Below are 20,800 nucleotides of genomic sequence, written 5' to 3'. Positions count from 1 at the left end.
ACTGTGCTCTCCAGGGGCGTGCCTCCCTACATCACCACGATAACGTGTCTACGCATTCCCAGGGTGATGTCGGGGGACGCATCCGCGGGCATTACAAGGAGCCTCTGGAAGATTGAGAGGTTCTTCCTTCTACTGAATGGGTGGATGGATATAAATCCGCCCACTCAGAAGAAGGAGCTGCGGCCGTGTTTCCCGACGTTGCCATGTTAACACTGCTGCTGGTGAAGGAGCGGAGGGGAGAGCAAGAGAACCCTCCACTCTTTCAGCTCCGCGGGCCGGATAGAACAGCCGAACGGGCCGGATCCGGCCCGCGGGCCGTAGTTTGCCCACGGCTGTGACGGTACTTTATGCATGGTATTAAAACAGCAAATGAATGAACTTTGCTAGCTATTCTAGTGACTGGCGTATTGTCATTCTTCAGAGTCAGCTCTAAGTCACTTCTTCAGAGAGGGTTTCCCAGGCCATCCTCTCTAGCCACTCTCTTCTGTAGCTACATTCCCTCTCTTCATCATATACCTTGCTATCTTACTTATTATTATTATGCCTTTGTACTAATCATAATAGGTTATTTTGTTTGCCTTCCTCCACTAGGAATATAAGTTCATAAGGTTGGTGACTTTCTGAGTCTTATTCTCTACTGTATATCTAGGCCCCAGAACAGTACATAGCATCCAGTAAATATTGTTTTATTTTTGCTCTAGCTTATTATCAGCATCCTCCTTTTACGTGTCTGAGACATTGTTTTTATTTAAAACTTCCCCTGATTCCTGGTTCCAAAATGTGAAATAGAAACTTCTCTAAGTGCAGGGGGGAAAACAATCCTAGAATTAAGATCACAAAGATCATGCAGACTAAATTTCTCAATTTGCAGATATAGAAACTGACATGGCACTGGGTAGGCATGGAGGAGTAACTCAAACATGAGTGTCTAGAGCAGGGGTGGGCAAACTTTTTGACTCAAGGGCCACAATGGGTTCTTAAACTGGACCGGAGGGCCGGAACAAAAGCATGGATGGAGTGTTTGTGTGAACTAATATAAATTCAAAGTAAAGGAGCGGAGGGGAGAGCAAGAGAACCCTCCGCTCTTTTGGCTCCGCGGGCCGGATAGAACAGCCGAATGGGCCGGATCCGGCCCACGGGCTGTAGTTTGCCCACGGCTGGGCCTGAATCATATGGGCGTTACAGGCCACAGGATGGGAATTTCTGGAGCATTTTAGTAGGACTGACTTGATCTGAGACTTGATGTATTCGTTTTCTATTGCTGCATAACAATGTTACCACAAACTTGGCAACTTAAAATATAATACATTTGATTATCTCACAGTTTCTGTGGGTGAGGGGTCCCACAGAATGCTTAGCTGGGTCCTCTCAGGGTGCAGTCAGGATGCTGCCCAGAGCTGGATTCTCACTCATGTGCCTTGGCTAAGGAAGGATCCACTTCCCTGCGTGCATGGCTGTTGGCAGAATTATGTTCCTTGCAGATGTAAGCTTGAGAGCTTCAGGTGTTTTTTTTGTTTGTTCCATTTGTTGTTACTGTTTTGTTGTCCTCTGGAGGCTGCCTACAATTGCTTGTCAAATGAGGTTCCCCAACATGGCTCTTTGCTTCCTTACAGCCAGCAAGATGTATGCTAAAGTCATAATGTAACAGATTCATGTAATCACATATGTCCATCACCTTTGTCAAGCTCTATTGCAAGTCACAGGTCCTGCTCACTTGAGGGGAGAGGATCACAGAGCCATGTGAACACCAGGAAGCAGAGGTCATGGGGGCCACCTTCAGAGTCTGTCTGCCACACCTGGGTTTCAAAAGGATAATTTTGGCTGTAGTATGGAGAATTTATGGTAATGGGGAAAGTGATAAAAAGGAGACCATTATAATCCAGGAGAGAGATGATGGTGGCATAGACCACTAGGGTTGTAGTTGTGCAGGAGAGAGGAGGTTGGATTTCTGACATTTTGAAATTAGAGGCAATAGGACTTGCTAATGCCTTGGATATGTGTATTGGGCTGCTCAAGTCAAAGGCCATCTGCATGTAAAATGTTACGTGATTCAAATTTTTTAATATTACTTTAATGCCATGCATATCACACATACAAATTTTTTTGCCTATGATTTCAGGGGAATGTTTGGAGTCATCCTGAAAACTGTCTAGCTTAATATCTTTTTAACACTTTTTAATAGTAGTTGTATTTATTCTAAAATGTGTTTTAATTTACTTAATTCATGATATACAGTTGACCCTTGAATACGCACAGGTTAGGGACACTGACCACACACACAGTTGAACTTTTTTGACTCCCCCAAAACTTACGTTGTGGCACAGGGATTGGTTCCAGGTCCCCTCCAGACACCAGAATCTGAGGATATTCAAGTTCCCTATATAAAACGGTATACATCTGTGCATATAGTCAGCCTCCATCTGTGGGCTCCCAGCCACGGATGGAAAATAGTACAGGTATTTATTGAAAAAATCCATGTGTGAATAGACCTGCGCAGTTCAAAACCATGTTGTTCAAGAGCCAACTGTAATCAAGAGAAAAGAAGATATAATCAGGATTGTTCTGCCCTTTAGCACTTGAGGAATTGCTAGTGTAAGATAACTGATCTTTTACAAAACAGCTAGAAATATATGGTCTCTGAAAAGCACAATCATCAAGACTTTGTAGCAACATGGGAAAGATTTTTGGTACATTAAGGGACAGGTGCCAAATGTGAAACTGAGAGTACACAGTGCGTCCCCGCTTTTCACACCTAAATCCTGACAGTGTGTGCCAGCGTCAAGCATGCACTTCTTGCTGTAAGGTGGCTTCTTGGAATTTGAAAAATATGTATAAACACTGAATTACACCCGCTCTTTTTACAGTCTTTAAGGACAGATTTCTAGCACTTTTTAAGGTCTTTATTTTCTTTTAGTTCACAGTTTAATTTACAGCTCATGGTGCAGTAAACAACTCTCTGAGGTTAATGGTGTGTCACTTTGGACATCAAAAGTATTTCTTTTACAAAATAGCTAGTAATATTTATTCACAGTGGTATATCAAGTTTTGGCACATGCACTCCTCATATTTGATATCAGCACTTTAATTTTTCTATATTCATTCATTTTCATAGAATAATAAATGTAAACCATAATAAATGGTTTATAATGTTGTAGTACAGTTTCAGAGGCTCGAGGTTGCCTTATCCCAGGGCCCAATGATGGACCATAACTGTGTCACTTGGACTATGGACATAATATTGTCAGCAAAATAGACAAGCAGATCATTATATTTTGCAGCACTGGTACAAGAAAAATAGTGCCACCTGAATGCGCATGAATAACAGCAACTATTTGTTTTTATGGTTGAAGTTACATTCTTTGGTTCTTTTTGGTTAATTCTCTTGGATCATACATGTTGTGTTAAGGAACGCTTTCTAATATAATACACTGATTTCACATTTACATATTGCATGCTTCCCTGTAGGGTGAATTTGTAAATGAATATGTTGGCGAATTAATTGATGAAGAAGAATGCAGATTGCGAATCAAGCGAGCCCACGAGAACAGTGTAACCAATTTTTATATGTTAACTGTCACCAAGGTAAAATTACTTTGTTTTTATTTTCATGATCTTAGGTTGAACTGTTTCCTCTAATTTGATTTTTTCAGGCAAAGTATAATGATCAGCAGTAGCCAGTGTGCTCCCCACTATAATGTGCTAATTATACCAGAACACAAAATGAATGCTTGCTGCAGCCTTGCACAGGTCATGTGAGACAGCATTGCGAGTGAGAGGGAAGCAGGAAAGGTTGACACCTGGATTCTGGTCCCAGCTCCTCTTAGGCACTGAAAGACTTGCCCTCAGTTGCTTTATCACTGAAGGAGGGAAGGAGTTATAAGCCACCACTAAAGTTCATATTTAGCAAAAATTCTAACTCTGAAAATTGTTCTGCACATTTAAACTTTTTAATGAGTTAGGAGAAATGGATGCTGTCATAAGAGAAATGATGGAACTGCTGGTTGTAAGTCCTACTTGATGCACACTGTGTCCATTATCTCATTCGATTTCTTCACTCGTCTTCTGATTTACAGAGGACAAGAAAGTGGGGTCTAGCCATGGTAAATGGTTGAATACCTTGTTACAGTTTAATGAAGAGCGAAGATTAGTACCCATGTTTCCTGTGTTCCAGGCCATTCCTAAAACCGAGTCAGAATGTCATTAAAGTTAAGAACTGGAGATCATGTAAAAGAAATGTTATTTTAACCCATATGGTATTGTTTGAAACTTTTTACAGCTTTCATGAATATATATTCCATAAACATACAATGCCATTTATTTATGACTAGAGGCCCGATGCATAAAATTTATGCAAGGGCGGGGGTTCAGCCCACCTTGCGCCCTCTCGCAATCTGGGACCCCTTGCTCCTAACTGCCTGCCTGTTTGCTCCTTACCACCTGACGGCTCGCTCCTCACCATCTGACTGCTTACTCCTAACCACCGCCTGCTTGCTCCTTACCGCTTGGCTCACCGCTCCTTTGTGCTGCCGCGGAGGCGGGAGAGGCTCCTGCCACCGCCGCTGCACTCGCCAGCCATGAGCCTGGCTTCTGGCTGAGCATGCTCCCGCTGTGGGAGTCCACTGACCACCAGGGGCAGCTCCTGAACTGAGCGTCTGCCCCCTGCTGGTCAGTGCACTTCATAGCGACCAGTCATTCTGGTCATTCCGCCATAACGGTCACTGGGCTTTTATATATATATATAGATTGTCGATTGGCTCCTAAATCCTATCTTCACTGCCAGTGACCCCTCCAGCCATCTTTTCAACACTCAGAGGATCCATCTTATAGGACTTATCCAGATTATCAGAATTTAAATTTAGGGGCCCAATAGGGAGGTTTGTACTGAATTTCAAGTAAAATTAGAACAAATAAAAAACTATCAGCTTTTCACAGTGGCAGTATCATAGCCAGTGAGGCTTATCTGAGGTGTGATTATTGCTAATCGAAAAGGAAAAAAAAAAGGAAAACCACTCGAGCATGTCAAACTCAGGGCCGGCGGGCCACGAGTTTAACATGCTTGAGTACATCCTTTCCATCAATCAAATCTGCAAGTCTTTATTCAGAAGAGAAGTTTCATTTTTCCTACTTGCTCTTCATGGCCTGACCCCTGAGCCTTCTAGCCCTCTTCTAGTTGTGCTTCTTGCTCAGAACAGGAAAGGAGGGCCGACAGCTCAGCACCCTTGTTCCCAGCACAAGGACCTGTCTGAACTCGGAGCTCTCTTAGAAATACTTTTCCTAAACGGAAGACCAGATAATCTTCTAAGCATTATTCTACGGTCTGTTTGTTTCCACTTTATCTTGATTGTTTTGACTTGAAAGTCATGAGAGAAAGTAGATAACTTATTAAATGTACAGAGAGCACCACATTTTCAGATTTGCATTTGTCAGGCATCAGCTGGTAGCAAAATGCTGCTGCCTGGTGGCTCTTGACTGCATTGGATGTTTCTAAGATCTTTATATTTAGTTTTATGTCAGAGGTCCCTTTCCTTTCTTTTCTTTCTGAAGGACCGTATAATTGATGCCGGCCCAAAAGGAAATTACTCTCGCTTTATGAACCACAGTTGTAATCCAAACTGTGAAACACAAAAGTGGACAGTGAATGGAGACGTTCGAGTTGGACTTTTTGCTCTTTGTGATATTCCTGCAGGTAAATAAAGTAACTCGCTCCCCATGCCCCCCTCCCTAGGAAGCAAGTATATCCTTTGAAAGCAGGAAATTCTTCAAGGTTTGGTGCTCAAATATTTATTCAAATAAATAGTTATATTTAGAATTGTTATCTGCCAATAAGAAGTAAAAATCTGTGTTCTGCAAAGGGGAGCTTAGCAAGAGCCTTTCTGTAAGAGAGGATATTACAGAAGTCTCTGTATCCACAGTCTTTCTGAATTAATTCTCCACATTATCGCTGTCTATATAACGTAACCAGATGGGTAAGCTTTTGTTTTCTTTTTTTAAAGTATTAAAAGCCTATGTTAACATCACTGGGTTTCTTGGTTTGTTTGGGGGGTGGGGGGAGGTTGTTTTATTTTGAAAGATCATTCAGTTTCAAATTAGACATAAAACACTTCTGAAGCCAGAGTTTTCATTTTTCCTTACCCATCCAGCATCTTAACAGCAAATCTTAGTTTCTCCTTTGTTAAGTTTGTAGCAAAATGAGTGTGAAATGCTGTAGCTAAAAGGAATTTCAGTTGTATTTCTAGACTCATGGTAGATTGTTCAAGCCCAGTAAAAGAAAGCTGGGGCCTCCTAACTTGAATCACTGGATCTTTGGTGTAGATAGTAAACCTGCATTTTGAACTCTTTTCTGATCATAATACAAGGCATTAATTACTGGAAACGGTATGGTCATCATAATTCCACAGACATATTGTTCATTTAGAAACTAATATAAATTAGCTTCAGAAAAGAAAACTAAACTAGAACTCATTTTTCTTAAACAGAGATTTCAAATCCTGGTCTCTATTATATAGTTTTTGACCACTTCAATGAAAAGGATGTGACAACTTTTGTAGAATATTTATTTTTGCTGTAATTATGGGTGGGTTGGGATGTTTTCCTCTAGTTATTTTTTTTTTTCCTTTTTTCTTTTTTCCATCACTGTCTTCGATGTAGAATGTGGGGGAGGGAAAAGTTGATGTCAGAATTGTGTCTCGTTTTTTCATTACGAGGGTTTCTATGACAACAGCTTCTTCCCCATGACTTGAATATGAATAATTATTTCTCTTCTGTTTTAGGAATGGAGTTAACTTTTAATTATAACCTGGATTGCCTGGGCAATGGCAGGACGGAGTGCCACTGTGGGGCAGAGAACTGCAGTGGTTTTCTTGGAGTGCGGCCCAAGGTCAGTGTGCAGGGGCGTGCCCTGAGCCAGCAGGAGTATGGAGGGGCTACTGCAAAAGTTTGCTTATGACCATCTCAGGAAAATACTGGCAAATGGGTACCTGGTTTAGTTCACTGATCTTCAGTGGTGTTTACCCAGAGTTTAGACTGACTTTCCAATACCTTAGTAAGACCTATTAGTTTCTAAAAATGTATTTGTATTTCTGATAGAATTTGAAGCTAGCAAAATCCTTTTAGAAAACTTTTTTTTTAATTCACAATATACTAAAAACCACTTAATTATATACTGTAAAATGGTGACTTTTGCCCAGGTAGCTCAGAGTGTCGTCACAACATGCCAAGGTTGTGGGTTTGATCCCCAGTCAGGGCACATACAAGAATCAACCAGCGAATACATAATGAGTGCACAGCAAATCGATGTTTCTCTCTCTCCCTTCCCCCCTCTCTCTCTAAAAGCAATTTTTTAAAAAAGATAATTTTTTAAATGGTGACTTTAATGGTATGTGAATTATATCTCGGTGTCCTTGTAATTTTTTTAAAACATTTTTTATTAATTTTAGAGAGAGAGGAAGGGAGAAGGAGAGGGCGATAGAAACATTGATCAGCTGCCTCCTGCATGCCCTCCACTGGGGTTTGAGCCATAACCTGGGCATGTGCTCTGACCGGGAATTGACCTGGCCACCTTTTAGAGCATGGGACAAAGCCCAACCAACTGAGCCACACCAGCTTATTTTAATATTCTTATGGGATGAGTCCTCCTGGTGTTTTTAGTTAATTGAACAACAGATGAAATTAAATGAATGTGTTGTAGGATTTTCCTTTCTCTGTACAGCTTCATGCATTATGATCATTAAACTGTGATCCTTTTTCCTGCCAGTCGGCATGTGTGGCAACAACTGAAGAAAGGGCAAGAAATGCTAAGTTAAAGCAGAAGAGACGAAAAATCAAAACAGAATCAAAGCAGATGCATGAAGATTACTGTTTTCAATGTGGAGATGGTGGAGAGCTGGTCATGTGTGACAAAAAGGACTGTCCCAAAGCATACCACCTCCTATGCCTTAACCTGACTCAGCCACCATATGGTAAGCGAGATCTTTAAGACCTTTTCTCAGACTTGCATTTTTGCCAACTATGTGTAACTCAGAATATAGTCCACTGTCCTTAGTGGAGCGGTGGAATAGGAATCATTGACTAGGACAAACAACCATAACAAACAAAAATTACGCTAGCGAAAATCTGTCTGTTTGCAAATTTGGGATACCTATGAGCCAGCAAGGATTGGTTTCTCCTTTATATTACCACTAGAGGCCTGGTGCACGAATTTGTGCACAGATGGGGGTCCCTCGGCCTAGCTGGTGATTGGGGCAGATTGGGGCCAGCCAGCAGGGGGTGGGGGGTGCGCAAGGGACCACGGGAGGTTGGCCCGCAGCAGGAGGTTGGCTGTGGGAGCGCACTGACCACCCGGGGGCAGCTCCTGCATTGAGCGTCTGTCCCCTGGTGGTCAGTGCATGTCATAGCTACTGGCCAGTTATTCGGTCATAACAGTCACTTAGGCTTTTATATAAAGAGATAGGTATTATGGGCAGTATCTCACATCTGTACCTAATGGTTCACCCAGCCAGACCAATGTTTGGCTGAAATTTGGAGTTGTATTCAATTGATCAGTCTCCAGAGAAGGTGGGATCCTGGGTTTTTTGTGGGTAATCAAGACAGGCACTAACTTGGGCTCTTCTCCTCCTATCCACCCCGTTAGGAAAGTGGGAGTGCCCGTGGCATCAGTGCGATGAGTGCAGCAGTGCAGCTGTTTCCTTCTGTGAATTCTGTCCACGTTCCTTCTGTAAAGATCATGGGAAGGGAGCTCTGGTCCCCTCTGCACTGGAAGGCCTTCTCTGCTGCTCCGAACATGACCCCGGGGCTCCTGTGCCACCAGAATACTGGAGCAAGATCAAATGTAAATTGGAATCACAAGATCATGGAGAAGAAGCAAAAGAATGAATAGGTGGTGATTTCCTTTTTCTTTGAACAAAAAGGAAAAGCAGAACATAGATAGATGGTGTGTTAGTAAAAGGAGAGACTGCTGCAGTGTACAAGCCTTTGACATCAGTGCTGCCTTATTAAGAGACTGGGAGCCTGGTCCTGCAGGCAGAAGCAGTTGGTGATATCTGGATTTTGTTTGATTTTGTTGGTTTGGTGATTCTTGAGTGGAGGGTTTGATTCCCTTGGTCCTTTCTTGCCCTTTATTTTGCTTCAAGGCCTTGCAGTTGGAAAAAGAGATGTCTTTGCTTTTAAAATAAGAACAAAGAAAAAGTTTTGTTAATGAAATAAGTGTAAAGTCCTTGGGTGTAAAAAGCAAAAGTCACCATCATTCCTTTATTTATTTTCATTTTTTAAAATGTTGAGAAGTATAGTTCAGATAGTCTAATCAGTGTATGTGTGAGTGTGTTAAGTAGGAATTGGAGAAAGCCCTCTAGCAAAGGATATGATGATCTTTATATACCTCTTTACTGTGTAGTAGGTAGGCTAACTTATCTTTCCCTTCAAAATGTCTTTCATAGCCTTGGAGAAGGGTTCTATGGAAGCATTGAATCTGGCCTCTTGAAAACAAAATGCTTCCGTGGATTTTACCTCTGTGGTCTTAAACTATGTGGGCTTTGTGATATGATAACTTTACCTAGAAAGTTATATAGTGTGATTTTGGTTTGGGTTTGGAGAAAAAAAAAATGGATGCACTTACTGAGTTTGGAATGTTTTCCATTGATAGTGGATATTTTTGATGAAGTGCATTTATGTAGATATGAATGCAGTATTAGAATGGTCATTCCTATTTCTTTTATATATATATATATATATTTTTTTTTTAATTGATTTCAGAGAGGAAGGGAGAGAAAGATAGAAACATCAATGATAGGAGAGAATCATTGATCAGCTGCCTCCTGCACGCCCCCTACTGGGGACGGAGCTCACAACCCAGGCATGTGCCCTAACAGGGAATTGAACCATGACCTCCTGGTTCATAGGTTAACTTTCAGCCACTGAGCACATTGGCCAGGGTCATTCCTATTTCTTGACACACAGGTAAAGGCAGCTAGAGGGAGACGAAAGGCACAGACCAAAAAAGTTGGATGATATAAGCACCATTTTCTGTCATACCCTAGTTGACTTGGAAAGAATTAAGGGTATTTTATTTTGTCTCTGCTTCCCTCTCCTAATCAAACATTCCCTTTATCAACTGACTCCTCAAGTTTCCTGGTGAAACTACACAGATGAATTTGAATTGTTTTTGAATAGCTCTTTTTTGTTTAGTTCCTATTTGGGGTGGGAGGGGGGCACATCTCAAAGTTATATGTCAACAATTGCTATTATCTGGTACTTAAGGGTGTCCCCATAGAAGAAGGGAGGGGAAGCACTTCTACGGGGTGTATAATAGCCACACAAATACACTTCATCTTAGGAACCACTTAGGAAAAGCTCCCAAGGAAGCAGTGTTAGCCAAAACGATTGGCTGTGGTGCTTGCATCTCATAGATGCAAGAGTTCCAGGATGTCTGCCCACAAAACTCTCTTTCTTTTCACCCCTAGGAATATGTATATTCCATTATTCGTTGTATGAAATAATTAGTAATGTCAGACATTGTTGTAACACTGTACTAAGTAGAAGTCTAGAATTAGCTTGAATGAACGTTAACTTTCTCTGTGAATTTTGACTGCTTACAATTAATTGCTGGTACCTGGTAACATTTATTTTCCCTCAAGAAGTACCTAGTAACCTTATGAAGGTAGGGAGGGTAGATGCTCTACCACACTCCTTCAGTTGTGTTATGTGTGTTTCTTTTTCTTACCAATTTAGAGCTCTTCTCTGGAAAAAAGAAGAAAAGCTGTTTTGTGCCTCTCTTTTTTTTGTATGTAAATGTGCAATGATACTGGATTTTGTGTTGTTGGGGGGGGGGGCAAAACAGGAAAAACAACACTACAGTTCCTTTACTTAAGCTCCTAAACTGCCACTTGCCTGATTCTGGCAATTTTGAGGTAACTTATTGGGCCTCCGATAGTTCTATTGATTAGATATGGTCCCAAAAGAAAGAGCAAAATGGAAAATGCTATACATGTTAGCAACTGTAATTGCTACAAGTAACATGGGTTACATCTCACCAAAACACTAACCTTTGCTCTTGAACAATTATATAGCTTGATGTCCTTTTAAAAAATAATTTAAGAAAATCTAGGTTTTATCATACTAAAACTTTATTTTCTATATATATATGATAAATGTTTGCTTTTCTAAACTTACTAACATGAAGGATTTCCTTTCATATTCAAAATGTAACTTGTTAAAACAATATCCAACATGAAATCTTATCTCCTTAGTGCTATTTGATATCTGATGACTTTTATATGGTAAGCCAGGGTCTAGTCTATAAACTACAAATACCTTAGGTTTAAGTATTTTTATGCAGTTCTTCATTGTGTCACATTTTGTTTGTGTATCTATAACAGAGCTCTGCTGAGCCTGCTTAATTTGGGGGGCGGGGTGGCTAATAGGATTGTTCTGTCATTTCAGAAATCAGGGCAGAAAACAAAATAGCTAACCCTAGCTCTGGGTCTGTGCATGAGTGTTCGTTCGTGGTGTAAAAAATGGCTTTAGTCATGCCAGTGCCAAGGAGCTCTTACACCGCCATCGTGTCACTGTTGACTATTGAATACATTGTGAAGTTGCAGGTTCTGGAAGCAGAAAAAGAGTAAGTTGTGCTTTAAGTGTGCATAGTATACATGCACTGTGCTTGCCTGTGCTTCCCCAGTGAAATATTCCACACACACATTGCTCACTCAGTCTGAGGCTGGTATTTGTTAACTTTTAAATCTGTATGTGGTCAGAGCATACATGGTTGGTTTTTATTATTGTCCAAAATGAAATAACTTAAAGCAGCTTGGGATAATGGTGGTATTTTTTTTAACCTCATGTTAATTCTTGGGAGGAAGAAGTGAAGATAAGATTTTTCATAATCAGCATAAAGCATCAGAAATTGGATCAGTAACAACTGAAGATGAAACCCTGATTAAAAGTTCCAGGCGCTGAGCAGTGGGGAGAGGGGCTGGGCCATGCGTGGCCGGCACGAGAAGCAGGAGCGGCTGGGAAGGCTGAAGCAGCCCGAGGACACAGTCACTTCTTCCGTGTTGGACCAGGGCTGGAATGAGGGTGAGGGGGGTTACTTTATGTTTGTGAACAAGCTCCCATTCCATCCTAACTCTCCAAAATAATCTGGCCTAAGTTACAGAATAGGCTTACTTTTAGAACCATCGAAACTTGTATGTTCAAGGCAGGAACATACCTCAAAACTAAAATAATAATGGGGGCAGGTAAGACTGCTCCAGTTCCCTTCTGCCATTCCCAAATATTTGTAAATAATGTTGTGCAATTCTGAGGTGATCATGTAAAGGACTCCCCGACGGGGCAGGTTGTTGGGCAACTTTCCTGGTTCATGAAATAGGGTCTCCTTTTGGAGTTGTTGGTTGCATGGTATGTGTTCCAATCAGGGTCCAACCAGATCTGCAGTTTGGAAACAGATACATAGGCCACTGTACAGAATGTAATCTCTGGACTACCCAGCATTGGTTGCTTGTCTTTTGTTTCATTTTTAAACACAAAGCTTCCTTTAACGTTCACCTTAAAGTCAAGGTGCTGCCACTTGCTATGTCCCAGCAGGATAAGAAGACAGTCACCACTTGGGAAGCTTACGAGTGCTGTGCTTGTACATGAGGTATGATGGTACTGGGAAGCTGCTCTGTGGGCAGTGTCCGTTAGACTTGTAATACTTCTTACAAGGCTGATGTATCTAGCCACCCCCGAGTTGTCCAAGTTGCTGCAGACATGAAATGACCATTTGGAATAATTTCCTTTGACCTAGGGCCACATAGAATTGGTCTGTGGTTATTTGTCAACAAAGAGGAGAACTTTCTCCCATTTTCAGATTAGCTAGGGCATAGATATAATTAGACAGCTTTGTCATGTATTAACAAATATTGAAAAGTTGGAAATTTGTATATACTGAAATCTATCAACTTTTATCTGGGTTGGGGCACAGGGAGAAGAGGGGGTGGGGCAGTAGGGTAAGGGAGGGGGACGATGATGTTTACCACAGGTGCGAAGTAGTCACTTTAACTTTGAGACCTCTGCCTCATGAATTCAGGTGTTTTAAGTACTTGAAATTGTTCAGATTCTCCTTATTTTAACAGTTACTTTAAAATTTATGAAGTAGAAAGCATTGTTTTATACACTGTTTTGAAAATAGCCTAGTCTCTCATCCTCTTTCACACGAATTAAAGGTGAAGTTCTGCAAGTGGGAGATCTGTTCACAGCAGGTTTCTCAGATCTAATGTTCACATCTGAGGAGAGACTCCTGCAGGGGAAGCCAGCAGCTTTTTGGTGAATATTTCCCTTGTATGTTCTTTATCATTTTGTCAACCCAAGCACCTCTTCTTTCTAATGTATGCCTGCCTGGGAAGGGGGTGGGGGAATTTGCACTTACGTTACACTCTTGAAATGCTGGGTGTAACCTGTGTGTTTAAAAACCATTTTTTTTTTTTGTCCATTGCTTAAGTGACCAGTTGAGGTGCTCGTGGCACATACGTATAAAGGGGGAGGAGAAAGAGAGTTACCTGTTTTTTGGTAGCCTCTGAAAGTCATTAACAGTAAGTAAAAGGAAAAGATGAGTAGTTGCCAAAGTCATGTATTCAGTCCTTAGTTTTGTTATGTGACATCACTCTGTCTGCATATTGGCAAGAAGCACCCTCAGGTTCCAGTACTCCCTTCCCTGCCCACCACAGACTTCTGATATGTGTGAATGCAGATTATCTGGATTAGGTATTGGTATGGTATTCTTGTCAGTTTGGAAGTGGAGTGGATAAAATTTGTTTATATCTCTCTTTATTTCATTTGTGCTGTCACATACTCTATGTTAAAAAGAAAATAATTATTGCCACAGACAACCAAGTTGCCAAATGATTATTACAACTGGCTAATAATAAGATTCTTTTTATATACAAGGGTGTGTGCAAATTTGAATTGATATGAGAAATTCATTTTTACCCACTTGTGATATTGCACAAACACAGATACCAACAGATTCTGTTTTCATTTTCTTGTGATCTTTATCTATGATAACAACCTTTGTAGATTGGTTATTTCTGTACTTTATCTGTAATAAACTTTGTAGATCCTGTGAAATGTTATTTCACCTAAATCACTTGAGACTTGAGTCTTTAATAACAAAGCACCAATATTCACTAAAGTCAATCTCTTCTGAGTTTCTGTGACTTGGCTAGAAGCTCGACACTAAAGGATTAGTGACCATTTTCCTGGGGGTGTTTCACTAGGGCATTACTGTATATTGACTTGATGTTGCCACACAGACTTCAAGATATATATTTTGGGGATTTTGTTGATTGGCCTATGTTTTACTGCATAGTGTGAAGTGTGCAAAGCTTGGTTAACCTGTATATAGATAGCTTATTGACTCGTTATCGTATATTTAGGATTGCCTGTAATATTTAAGCTGCTTACTGCTGTCTGTGCTGGTAGAATATACAATTTTTGTATATTATATTTACTGAGATGTTGCCTTTTTTATTTTATAAATACTTTGGAACTCAAATGTGGTTTGTTTTGTTGGGGTTTTTTTGCTTCCATGAGGATTAATTCGGAAAGGTTTTTAATGACATTCCACTGATTTCAGATTTTGCTTGAGATTGACTTCAATAAATTGTCCTGTATGTTCCAAATTAAATATGTGGACTTGTTCATTGCCTGTATGTAGTTTCTTGCTATAGTCACTGGGCCAGAGGCCTTCCTGGGAGGGAGGGCACTGGCTGCGGTGCTGCCCCACCCAGTGTGCCAACCCTCAGTCAGCAAGGCCTGCAGCACAGCAAGTTCTGTGAGAGTTAAGCACATCTTCCTTCAAAATGCAATGCTGCTGATAAACTGGGACCCGCAAATGCAAGGGTTTCGTTTTGTGTTCGTGGAGGAAAGGGCCTTGGAGAATGACTGGGAGGTTGAAATCACTTTCATTCCACTGGTTTATCAGACGGGAAGGTAGCCTGCTGCGTGGCAGGGCACTGGGAACTAGCTCCTTGCCGACCGTACCATGTACCGGAGAACAGCACTGCTTGCCTTCCATCCCTCTTGCTAGGTGATCTGAGAATACGCCAAGCTGCCGCTGACCTGGCCAGGGTAAGGGGCTGAGCGACTCCCCTGCCTGCAGTTCCCCGAGTGCCCACCAGCGGGCGCTGACGGCCGCTGAGACCCGGCCTCAGGGGCGGGCTCGCGTCCTCGCCGCAGCAGCTGCCACGTCAGCGCGCGTCTGGGCTGAGCAGCGGCGGCGGCAGCGGTGGCATGGCTCGGATGAGGAAGGCAGCGGAGGCCTTCTGGGCCGAACTGGGCGTGCGGATCGCACTGTTCACGGCCTTCCTGTAAGCGGCTTACAGATCGGACCCCAGGGCCCGACACCCTGTTGCATGGACCGGGTAGGAGGATCCCCCGAGGTCGCGGGGAGCCAGAGGGAAGCAGACCAACGTGCTCTGCACTTTTTGTTTCTCTTCAGGGTAACAGAGCTTCTCCCGCCCTTCCAGAGGCTTATCCAGCCTGAGGAGATGTGGCTGTACCGGAATCCGTATGTGGAAGCAGAGTATTTCCCTACCAAGTCGATGTTTGTGCGTGGAGGACGAGCCCTTCCGCCTGCCCCTTGGGACTGCTTACTGAGCTTTAATGCTGGGAAGCCAAAGTGGTCATTCTGGCTCCGAAATGGTCTTTGTGGGAGGCGTATTACTACCTTTGTTGATGTGCTAAGATGTTGCTTCCTCATGTTGAAGAGCCAGATTTAGGGTGCCCTCGCCAGTGCGCTCCCGAGGGCGCTGGGCCATTAGAGAGGCTGAGTTTGTCTTTCCTGGGAAGCAGTTGGGTCTCACATATGAGTTCTGTCACTTCCATCCCTCTCCCTGTGGAGCTCCTTTACCAACTGGTTTTGCGGTTTTGTTTGATTGTTAACCTTTGACATGTTCTGGTTCAGGTCATTGCATCTCTCTCCCCACTGTCTCTGATCCTCCTGGCCAAATGTCTCAAGCAGGCGGACACAACGGACAGCAAACAAGCCTGCCTGGGTAAGAGCTAACCCTTTCCAGCTGGCGTCTTAGTGCTGGAATGAGAAGGCAGGGTTGTGGCCTCAGTGTGGAAGCCACTGAGTTCTACATTCCTGAAGTACTTGTATCTGCCCTGGACCCCACTTGTTACCCTAGGAGACAGAGAAATAGCACTGTAAGAACTTTCAACCTCACAGATGGCCTGCATGCCCTGGATTATGTGTGCCTCAGAAACGGCTTCAGCCGGCACAGAACTTCTCCCTGTGCCACAACTGAACGGTCAATTGTTGAGGGCCAGAATAATGTTGTTGTTATTGTTAATCCACATCTGAGGATATTTTTTTCCACTGATTTTCAGAGAGAGTCAAAGGGAAAGAGAGAGATAGAAACATCGATGTGACAGAGACACATCAATTGGTTGCCTCCGGCACACGTCCCAACAGGCCAGGGATCGAAACTGCAACAACCAGGATAAGTTGAACCGAGACCCTTTTGGTACGCCGCTGGCATTCACCACTGAGCCACGCCGGCCAGGGCCAGAACCATTTTTATAGTCAGCTTGAGCCCGACCATTCCTCCATCTCAGAAAGGCCATGGCTTGTCACTGAGACCATGCACAGTGACCATGCAATTCCTTCGAGACGGATGCCACTAACGATAGGTTTCTTTGTCCTCCAGCTGCCAGCCTTGCCCTGGTTCTGAATGGTGTCTTTACCAACACAATAAAGCTGATAGTGGGGAGGTAAGTGACAAGAGGGAGCACCAGTGCCTGCCTCAGCCTTCCCTCGGCAGGAGAGATGGTTGATGGCACTCCGGCACACATCTTTCTCCTTATCCTTCTTTATTCTCAGCCTGTTCTTGCTCCCTTCCCTGCCCCTCAGTCCTGCGGGTGACACTGGGCTCTTTTCGGCCCCAAACAGCATTTCCCATTGACACCCACAGCAGTGTTCAGTGTCCTCTAGAGTACCCCCCGAAGCTGCACTGTGACTTGCTCTTTGCCCTAAAAGGTAACCATGTGCCAAAATAAAACCACCTGTGCTGGCTTGGCTTCCTCCCTCACTCCCCCCATCCCCCGAATTAAATACTCACCCTGGAAATAAGGCTTTTCTCTAGTGGTGACTATACTAATCCAATCTCATTATTTTGCCTGGACACTATTTAACCAACAGTTAACAGGATTATGGATGTCTGATACACTAAGATATAATTTCTGGAGTTGTGACCGGAAATGACATCTGCTCATTTCTTCCAGGCCACGCCCGGACTTCTTCTACCGCTGCTTCCCTGATGGGCAAGCCCATTCTGACTTGACGTGCACGGGAGATAAGGATGTGGTGAATGAGGGCCGTAAGAGCTTCCCTAGTGGACATTCTTCCTGTATGCCCACCATGTGGACTCTACTTCTATGGTTTGGGGGATCATTGCAATTAATGTAGGAAGCTTGTGAGGATGGAAACATCATACTACTCTTGTTCTTGTATCTAGAAATTGGAGACACCCCCCATCTTTAAGAACCCCAAGATTTCACAAGCCTGAGCCTCAATATTAGGGTAAATATTCAAGAATAGGGGAGGTAGTTTACCTTCCTGAGATTTGAACATTTTATTACTAATGTATTATTTGTTCGATCCTACAATCTGGTACTAGTCATAGAAATATTAACTAACCTTTGACACTATGTGTCAGCTGTTTTGAAAAGCATTTTATTTTTTAAAATACATTTTTATTGATTTCAGAGGGGAAGGGAAATAGATAGAAACGTCATTGATGAGAGAGAATCATCAAGTGCTGCCTCCTGCATACCCACACTGGGGATTGAGCCCCCAACCAGGAATCGTACCGTGACCTTCTGATTCATAGGTTGACTCTCAATCACTGAGCCACACCAGCCAGTAGAAAGCATTTTAGATTCTACCTCATTTGACACTATACTAGCCCAATGAAGTGGGTACTACTATTTTTATGATTCCCATTTATACATGAGAAAACTAAGGCATTGAGAAGTAAAGTAACCTGCCCCAAGTCATACAACTAGTACTCCAAAAACTATTCTTAGGATATTAGCTTTGGAACACAAAATAAAGTGTTTAATTTTTCCTTTAATTTCCCTCTCCCTCATAATCAATGTGTTCTACTCCAGAAATATACAAAAAAAGGGATAAAATATGTTCATGTCCCCTGGCCTCCTACCTGTAGATTAGTGAGTAGCTTCCTTTAAAAGACATACACTTACAGGTTTTCCCTCTTCTAGTTGCATTTGCTGGGCTGGCCTTTGCTTCCTTCTACCTGGCAGGGAAGTTACACTGCTTCACACCACAAGGCCGTGGAAAATCTTGGAGGTTCTGTGCCTTTCTGTCACCTCTGCTTTTAGCAACTGTGATTGCACTGTCCCGCACCTGTGACTATAAGCATCACTGGCAAGGTAAGCAGTCTTCATGCCCTGGAAGCTTCCATGTATCTATCACTCATCATTTTATCTCCAGCACCTGGCACAGAGGAGACACTCACTAAGAGTCTGTTGAATGAATAAACCCGTGAGTATGGGATGGTCTGGGGCCTATACTAAGAGAATGCATTTATAACTACATGGAAGATGAGAAAGGAGACTGGACCTTTTAAGCAGATAACTAAGAATTAATGTCCTAATTTTTTCATTATTTTGAGGCATCATAAATTTAGAATAAACTATAAGAAATGTTTTACAACAAACCTCAAATTTATTTACTGTCTTAAAATAAAAATCAAATTGTCATGAGATCTTGTCCAGAAATGAAACTAAAATTCAAGGAATGTAAACTAATTTTTTGAGAAGAGAGACAACTCCTGAAGAGTTTATTCCTTCCTCTAGAACTCTTTAAGTGGCGAAAACAATGAAAATTAATAGCATGAAGTAAACCTGTTATTCTTCTGAATTTAAAAAAAAAATCAACCTAATGTACTTGAAAAAGCCTTCTTATACTTACTTAACTAAAAATGTGTTTTGCTTTGGTGCTTAGAGAACAATCTGATAATCCTGTAAACTTTCTGATCAAACTGAGAAAGCCCTAATCCTGGGTTTTTGCAGCCCAAACAATGAGAATAACCTGGAGGGCCAAGTTCTCTATACTGTGTGCTGTCTGGCATGATTGAAGAGTCTAATATGATTAAGACTTCATCTTCTCTCTCTTCAGATGTACTAATTGGATCCGTGATTGGCCTGACATTTGCCTATGTCTGCTACCGGCAGTATTACCCTCCTCTGACTGATGCAGAATGCCATAAACCATTTCACAACAGACTTGTACTTCCTACTGCACAAAAGAATTCTATGGATCCTTATCCTCTTGATATTTAGAAATTGGAGCTACCTCCATTGAGAAGAATAGGTGAATCAGCCCCTCCTCTCTGGATCATGGGAAGACAAGAATTTCCTACCTTTTGACCTGTTAAAAGATACAAGTGAGGACATCAGCATTTCATTCTGTTCCGTATGATTATGCAGTTTTGCCCCTGCTCACATGAATTCATTATGAGGAGTCACAAGGTTCCTTTTCACTACTGTATGCCACACATTCTCATGAGAGAGCTTTCAATACTACTCCAACAGCGTACGAATCTGGTTCGTAAGATTGGTATCCTAAGACCTACAGAAGTGTTTCTACATATAATGCCTTTTGTTGTTGTTGTTAATCCTCACCCAAGGATATTTTTTGTGGGAGGGAGGGGGAGAGAAACGAGAAACATCAATGTGGGAAAGACACGCACTCCAATCCTGAGGATTGAGCCTCCAAGCGAAGTACGTACCCTTGACTGGAATCGAACCCGAGATCCTTCAGTCCATAGGCTGACACTCTATCAACTAAACTGGCTAGGGCATAAATGCCTTTCTTAGAAGGATCTTGTCACAAAGAAGCCTTTACATAGCCCTACTTTATCCTAAAAGCTAGAGTCAATTCTCAAAACTTCATTTCTCATACCTCAAAATCTTAAAATTTAGGGCATGACCAACTAAATTATTTTGTTTCCATTTACTTTCTCTGGTGACAATTCCATCAAGTCTTAACTAGGGGAGTATCCGTTTCTGGCTGGTTTAACACTGCTTTGCATATCTTATCCAAGTTCAGCTAGATAGTGCTATTTTTAATACTGTGGACATAAATGATTTGTCAAATTACTAAGTAAACACAATAAAAAAGAAAATGGTTAGAAGTGTGGTTTCAGTGCTAATAACTGATGACTGTTTCTACCTCATTTGTCCTTAACTGTGCTCATGAGCTTTCTCTTCCTTCATGACTGAAGATCTTCCCAAATGCATCAACTTTGCCAACTGGGAAAGGCAGGAAAGAAAAATTACAGAGATCATTATCTGAAGGACAAATCTTTTTCTGTCCCTTCTTCACAGTGAACTAAAAGGAACAATTACAGGATATCATTAGAACGGATGCTCTAGTACCTACAACTAACTTTCTCTTTATTGAGATTATATGTTAAATATGACCTCTTCTTATACATTAATTTCTATAACATATTTTCAGTGTATCTTTTCCCTTTAGTAAATGTGATACTCAAATAAAATGGTGAATGTGTGTTTTTTCTACTTAAGTGTAGCATTTGGGAGCTGGAACATTTTCAGAGTAAAGCATTGGTTTCCCCTTCTGACATAAGTGATTCAACTACAGTAGTGGCTGATTTCTGTAAACTTCCAAGATCAGTCTCAGTATTTGCCTTTAAACCGCCATGCTTTCAACTCTAAACTATAACTGCCTATAACAATGAAAACACCAGGCAAGGGAAAAGAACTTATATGTTAGTTTTTT

General features: G+C 41.9%; 2 protein-coding genes across 4 annotated transcripts in view; both read left to right on the top strand.

Annotated features, from left to right (window-relative positions):
• NSD3 (nuclear receptor binding SET domain protein 3) overlaps window positions 1-9,587 on the top strand; it is a 111,578-nt gene extending 101,991 nt beyond the window's left edge. For both annotated transcript variants that reach the window (XM_080662233.1, XM_080662232.1), the window contains 5 exons: window positions 3,466-3,582; window positions 5,545-5,686; window positions 6,771-6,877; window positions 7,754-7,958; window positions 8,630-9,587. In XM_080662233.1, coding sequence (XP_080518359.1) covers window positions 3,466-3,582; window positions 5,545-5,686; window positions 6,771-6,877; window positions 7,754-7,958; window positions 8,630-8,871 — 813 coding nt within the window. In that variant the 3' untranslated portion in view covers window positions 8,872-9,587. The remainder of the gene's footprint in view (window positions 1-3,465; window positions 3,583-5,544; window positions 5,687-6,770; window positions 6,878-7,753; window positions 7,959-8,629) is intronic.
• A 5,558-nt stretch (window positions 9,588-15,145) lies between these two features.
• On the top strand, window positions 15,146-20,569 carry PLPP5 (phospholipid phosphatase 5). 2 transcript variants are annotated; one of them, XM_080658559.1, is made up of 7 exons: window positions 15,146-15,338; window positions 15,470-15,578; window positions 15,935-16,025; window positions 16,683-16,746; window positions 17,257-17,381; window positions 18,256-18,426; window positions 19,175-20,569. In XM_080658559.1, the coding sequence occupies exons 1-7, from the start codon at window positions 15,262-15,264 to the stop codon at window positions 19,336-19,338; spliced, it is 801 nt and encodes a 266-aa protein (XP_080514685.1). In that variant the 5' UTR covers window positions 15,146-15,261; the 3' UTR covers window positions 19,339-20,569. The 2 variants fall into 2 exon arrangements, with proteins under 2 accessions (XP_080514685.1, XP_080514686.1); XM_080658560.1 differs by having other exon boundaries at window positions 17,257-17,351; window positions 19,175-20,554.
• The last annotated feature ends 231 nt before the right edge of the window (window positions 20,570-20,800 follow it).

Source organism: Plecotus auritus (assembly GCF_963455305.1).
Source record: "Plecotus auritus genome assembly, chromosome: 3".
NCBI classification, from domain to species: Eukaryota; Metazoa; Chordata; class Mammalia; order Chiroptera; family Vespertilionidae; genus Plecotus; species Plecotus auritus.
This window is presented reverse-complemented; position numbering and strand designations above follow the sequence as displayed.